Source organism: Carcharhinus amblyrhynchos, chromosome 1, assembly GCF_965287045.1.
Source record: "Carcharhinus amblyrhynchos chromosome 1, sCarAmb.v2.hapA, whole genome shotgun sequence".
NCBI lineage: Eukaryota > Metazoa > Chordata > Chondrichthyes > Carcharhiniformes > Carcharhinidae > Carcharhinus > Carcharhinus amblyrhynchos.
The window spans coordinates 124070168-124077001 of record NC_137324.1 but is presented as its reverse complement, the minus strand read 5'-3'; the positions used below and the strand labels follow the sequence as shown (position 1 = coordinate 124077001).

At 38.9% G+C, this 6834-nt stretch overlaps 1 protein-coding gene across 1 annotated transcript in view; it reads right to left on the bottom strand.

The window, feature by feature from the left end:
- Positions 1-1993: 1993 nt before the first annotated feature.
- Positions 1994-6834, bottom strand: part of LOC145344799 (putative ATP-dependent RNA helicase DDX60) — an 87620-nt gene continuing 82779 nt past the window's right edge. The window contains exon 37 of the mRNA XM_080191947.1: positions 1994-3285. Within this exon, the coding sequence (XP_080048073.1) occupies positions 3180-3285 (106 nt within the window). The 3' untranslated portion in view covers positions 1994-3179. The remainder of the gene's footprint in view (positions 3286-6834) is intronic.

Genomic DNA, 6834 nt, shown 5'->3' with positions numbered 1-6834 from the left:
ATTCCATCCCTTAGTATTTCAGGCGATTGGTTTATAGGGTCTTCATTTTTCTATGCAGAATTTTTACTGGTATTCAGGTAACTGAATCATGAATAGTCTTGCTAATCTATCATTGTTGTGGTTTCTTCTGACTATTCCACTTTACATATTGATTTCCTCTAGATTTTACATCCTCTGTGTTCTCAAGACTCCGATTTTAAGTCCCTTTCACAAGGTCTCAAAAATGTGGCATGCTGGCCCCAATCAACCTCTTTTAAACCATTGTTTTCCTCATTGATTCTGCATCTAATTCCCGTCATTGTTAATTGTTGTTTGAACTATTAATCTTCACCTGTTTATTTTTTTCCCCAAAATATAGGCCTATACATTTATATTGAGCCATTATTTTGATCATCCAGTATCACAGTAAGATTAAAATATTAAGTGAAAATGGCACAATGATAAAAGACGAAATGCATTTCCCATCTGCAATACAATCTCCATGGTACACTTATCACAAATTCCCCAAAAGAGAACCACTAAATCCAACCAACCAGCTGATATTCTGCTTCCAGGTCACTGCACGGGCAAACTGATAGCCCAACAGTGTGAAAGTTGTACACATCAATGCTCAGTGCTTGTCTTTTAAGCTTCATAGAATAAATGGGGGAGGCGATAGCCAAGAAACCCAGAAACTCAGCTGATGTTCTGGGGACCTGGGTTTGAATCCCTTCATGCAGATGGTGAAATTTGAATTTGATGTAAAATATTTGGAATTAAGAATCTACTGCTGACTATGAAACCAGTCGATGGTCAGAAAAACCTATATGGTTCACTAATGTCCTATAGGGAAGGAAATCTGTCCTTACCTGGTATGGATACATGTGACTCCAGATCCACAGCAATGTGGTTGACTCTCAACTGCCCTCTGAAATGGCCTGGCCAACTATTCAGTTTGAGGGCAATTAGCAATGGGCGATAAATGCTGTGCAGCCAGTGACATCCATGTCCCCCGAATGAAAAAAATGCAAACAGTAAAAATACTCTAATTCAGAAATATATTGCTCAAGAGCACCAGTTACCTGGAAATTCTTTTTGAGCAGGATCACCTGTTCCCTCAACATGGTCAGCCTCACTTCGGAAGCAGAAACGTGGAAGATACAGCATTTGGATAAGCAAAACGTATTTTTTGCTTCTTTGTTTCATCACTTTTCAATGTATCACATGCATATTTTTATCTATGGGGTTTTACGGTTCACATTCTTGGGATGGTCAAACATTCTAATGTCATTCTAGGAAACAAAAAATTCCAAAATGCAGAAAGATTTGGTCTCAAGCATCCCAGACTGGCGAGGTTGCAGACTACACGCATTCACATCTATTATTGATTCCACAGCTTGGAAAATTTAAATTATTTCTCCAGTTTTCCATATCGATTTCTTACTTTCACTTCAACACTTGACAACTCTTTTTTCCACTTCAGAGAATATGTGTCATTCCATAAATGCAAATTGTGTTCATGGAATAAATCAAAAAATAGCATTGTTCCACTTTTTTTTGTAACTAAATGTGAATATAACTGAAATGTTTCACATACAATCTCAGCACATAACACGATGTGGATATGTACAGCTATTTTGACACCTTGGTATCAGCACCATTTTTTACTCTTTCGTGGAATGTGAGCATCACATTTGTTGTCTGTGAGATGGTGGGGGTGGTGAAGAGTGGTCTTCTGGTGTAGGTACACTTTCAGTGCTGTTAGCAAGGGAGTTTCAGGTTTTTGACTTCTGCTACTGGTGACATACATTCTCAGGGTTTTGGTCAGCTATTCCAATCAGCCTTTTTGCCCCCATACAAGAACAGCAATTAGATCTCTTGCGCATATCGCAGGCTAGTGAACATAAACTGGGCTAAACTGAAATGGGATCATCATAAATCCAGTCAGCACCACCCATACTGTAATATCGAATGGTATCAGGTTAAACTCATATTGGAGTCAGGGGACAATTAGTGGGTGCATCTCATTTATTAGCAACTTTTAATAAGTTTGTTTGCAATAAGCAGACAAAAGAGTTACAATTAAGCAAATATATCAAGACTTTTTAAAACATCTTTATTTGAGCAAAATATTGTTTAAAAAAAGATGCTTTGTTTTTTTTAAAAAGCTAAAGATCTTTTGCAATTCTCCATCCTTACCATTTAAATCACTTTAAAATATTAAAAACAAATATCAGAAACTTAAAATGATAACAAGGTGTAAAATCCCTTAAAAGAATGGTTTTGACATTTTTTTGTTCTCCTAATGGAAGCAGCCGCCAACTCCACCTAATGTTTCTGCCCATAAAGAACACAAATGTAAGATCTGATTATTTGAGACTTGACAGGTTTCAGCCACTGTTGCTCTCGTTCCAGCTATTAGGAGGTATGTTGAGAGTAGTTAAAATCCATTTGCTTTCAGGTTTTTAAAAAATGTCTGTGTTGGGAAGGACTTTCAAGCACTAATCCATCACCCACATCATGGAAACTGTAGAATTCCAAGTGTAGAGAATTACAAGGATAAAACACAATTGTGCGTGTCAGTATACAAGACTGCCTTATTACATACCGAGATTTGATGAAGAGGAAACACGCTTGTTGTTACTGAAACTGATCAATGGAAGATGGTCCAAGGATCTCCAATCATCCTTCCCTGTGAGAACTGATTGGTTTATGTTCAGGTCAGGAATTCTACATGTGGGAAACCTTGGGTGCAAGCTCAAGTCACATCACATTGTGGCAGAGTATACTGGCACTTCCATGTGATACCAAGCAGTGCCCAAATTTCCTAGACGTTTCAGCTGGCAACATGATTGGTACCTCCTGTAAAGCAGCACTGCTTTAACCAAACAACTCGTTAGAGAATGGTCGTAAATGTTATAATTAATTCCACTGCAGAGGTTGCATGAAGTTCTGCATTAAAAGTTTTCCCTATAATGTTGGCCATACTTAATAGTTTGTACATAGTGCAATTAAAGTTCAACACAATACATTAAATAATCTACTTTAAATTTTATTTTTGACATCATGGGGCTATACGTTTTCTAAAATTTTCATATGCCCTTCACAACTTGTTTTTGTCATGTATTTACTCTCCTACATTCAGGAGCAAGAATCCACAAAACATTTGTGGATGACAGTTTATTTTAATTGCATTGATATTAACTTTTAATCTTTTCGAATTTTTGATAAAATGTATCTCTCAGTTGTTCGAAAGCCAAAACAACGACATCTTCCTTGTTGTCACAGAGTTCTTTGAGAGAGGTGCTAGGAAAAGAAAGGAAAAAGTAATTTGAAAACAGCAGTGTAGCTAATGTTATATATTATTCTGTTTTCTCAAGAATCCAAAACAATGGGAGTGGACAGATGATGAAAATTAAGAGTTTTATATTTTACATGAACCTTAGTAAATGGAATTTAAACAGAGTTACACACAGCTTCTACATAAAATCAAAATGTTTGTACCAAGCTCCATTGCTGTTGATTTTGAAAGAATTTATTTCAACAAACTTACAAGAACGATGATTATATTGATGCCCTCTCTTGCCCTGAACTGGAACATTAATTCAATTTTGCTTCTAATTTCTACACTTCCCTGACCTTCACATCGTTCACCTCTGATAGTTCTTTCCCCTTCCTCAACTTCTCTGCTGGCATTCACTCCAAGCCCACTGATTCTTGCAGTTTATGTTTCTTTACACCCTCCTTCCTTTAAGGACTCTATTGCAATTTTCAGGTTTACCATTGCACATTGCATCTGTCCTGATAATACAATCTTCTACAACAGCACTCATGATTTGTCCTTCTTTTGCTTCAGTTAAGGATTCCCCCTTTCAGTGGTCAACAGAATCCTCAATTTTACCCTTAGTATTTACACATCTACTCTCACCCCTTACCTACTCCCTCCCAGAACCATGATAGGTTCCCATTGTTCTCACCTTCCACCCCATCAGTCTCTATATTCAACAGACCATCCATCATAAATTCTGCCATATCCACCCACTCCTTTAAGCATTCCAAAGGGACAGTTCCCTTCTTGTCTCTCCCAAAAACCCCATTCCCATCTCATGACATCTTTCCATTCAAACGCAGGAAATGCAACACCTGTCCATTTACCTCCTCATTGTCCAATGCGCCAAATACTTCTTCCAGGTGAAAGTGGTTTGCAATGTATTTCTTTTAACATAACATATTCACAGTTCCCAATGTGCTCGCTCTGCTTTACAATTGGGAGACAAAACAGATTTGCTAATTGCACTGCAGAACAGTCTGTAAGCATGACCCTGGGCTTCATTTTAATTTCTCATCTTGTGGTCATGCTGACCTTTGTATCTTCAGCCTCCTTCAGTGTTCCAATGAAGCTCGACGCAAGCTTGACCAACATCACTTTGTCTCTCAATTAGGCACTTTACTCAACACCGAGTTCAACAATTTCAGAATGTAATCACTGCCCCCTTTTGTTCCTTTTTTTGATTTCAAGCTTTGGTTTTACTCATTCTTCTCTCATTTCAAACAACAGTTATTCATCACACTGCCTTGCGGACCTCCTCATATTTTACTTCCTGTACCATGAGCATTCCCTTTGGCCCTGCCCTCACCAATTCTTGTCATTTAATCTCTTCTGTCTACTGTCCTTTCACAAACCTTCGCTTTTGTTCTTTTTGTATCCTACGCCCTTTTGCCTGCTTAAAATCTACTGGGCACAATTTTACCGGCTGCTCACACCCTGCTTCTGCTGCAAGTGAGGGCAGTGAATTTGGCACTCGGCTAAATCTCCGTTCACGGCAGCAGGACCAGAAAATCCTGATGGTGTGAATGGCCAGAAGATTCCGCCCATTACATTTTTAACATTTCCAGTTCTGATGGCAGTCATAAAAAGATAGGAAACAGGAATAAGCCATTCTCCCTTCAAGCCTGCTCCACCATTCAACATTATCATGATGGATCGTCTAGCTCAACACCTTATTTCCATGCTCCCCCATACCCCTTGTCGTCTTTAGAGTCCAGAAATCTATTTTTTTCTTAAATATGTTCAACGACTCGGCCTCCACAGACATCTGTGGTAGACAATTCTGCAGGTTCACCACACTGAGTGAAGACTTTTCTCCCCATCTCAGTTCTAAAGGACCTACCCATATCCTCAGACTGTGATGCCTTGTTCGAGAACACAAGAAACATCCCTGCATCCAGTCACTCCAGCCATCTCTGAATTTTATACATTGCAATTAGATTCCCCCTCATTCTTCTAAATTCCAGTGAATTAACTCTATCTCTCCGCATATGACAGTTCTGCCACCCCAGGAATCAGTCAGGTAAACAGTCACTGCACTTCTACAGCAAGCATATCCTTTCTTAAACGAAAGGAGACCAAACCTGCACACAATTCTCCAGCTGTGGTCTCACCAAGGCTGTGTGCAGCTGCAGTAAGCCATCCTTGCTCCTTTATTTAAGGGGTGGCACAGTAGCACAGTGGTTAGCACTGCTGCTTCACAGCTCCAGGGACTCAGGTTCAATTTCCAGCTTGGGTCACCATCTGTGTGGAGTTTACACATTCTCCCCGTGTCTGCGTGGGTTTCCCCCAGATGCTCCGGTTTCCTCCCACAGTCCAAAGATGTGCGGGTTAGGTTGATTTGCTATGCTAAATTGCCGCTCAGTATCCTGAGATGCACAGAGGGATTAGTGGATAAATATGTAGGGATACAGGGTAGGGCTTGGGTGGGATTGTGGTCGGTGCAGATTTGATGGGCCGAATGGCCTCCTTCTGCACTGTAGGGATTCAATGATTCTATGAAGGCCACTTGCAATGCAGTCCAACGTACTGTTTGGCTTCCTAATTGCTGTAATACCTGCATATTTGCTTTCAACAACTAGTGTATTAGGACCCCAGGTCCCTTCATATGTCAACATTTCCCAATCTATCACCATTAAAATAATGATCTGCCATTCAATATCCCCTTTTCAAAGTGCATAATTTCATATTTAACTATATTATGCATCTGCCATGTTTTTTCCACTCACTCAATTTGTCTAAATCACCTTGAAACCTTTTAAGATCCTCCTCACAAGTCACATTCACAACAAGTTTTGTGTCATCAGCACATCTGGAGATATTACTTTTGGTTCCCTCATTGATTTATGAGGGAATCAGTAAATCCCAAATCACTGATTTATGTTGTGAATGCCTGCAGGTGAGACACTGATCCAAGCTGGACCCCCACTAGTTACTTTAAAAAAGACCCATTTATTCCTACTCTTGTTTTCTATCTGCTAATCAATTCTCAATCAATGCCAAGACATTATCCCTAAATCTCTTACGCATTTTAATTTTGCATAATAACCTCTTACATGGGACTTTATCAGAAGTCTGAAAATCCACTAGCCCTTATCTATTCTACTAGTTACATCCTCAAAAAAAACTGTCAAACATGATTTTCCTTTTATAAATCCACATTTGCTTGGTCAAATCCCATGAATATTTTCTAAGTGTCCTGCTTTTGCATCCTTTATGTGAGGCTCTAGCATTTTCCCTACTACTGACATTATGCTAACTGGTGAAATTCTTGACCAGAACCAAACAAACATTCTTCACTGCCTCGTCCTTAATAATAAGGAAAATAAGTTGTTTATCACAAAAAATTATTCTGAAGCCAAAAAAATGCTTTTTGATTGCATCACATTTCTTCTCCAAGATAAATATAACAAAACATGTACAAGTTCCAAAAAGCCTGGAAATCGTGCAATAAGAGGATTCACAAGAAAGTCTATCCAATGTGTTATTTTACAGAATTTCCAGCTATGAACAGTCAGAAAACTGGA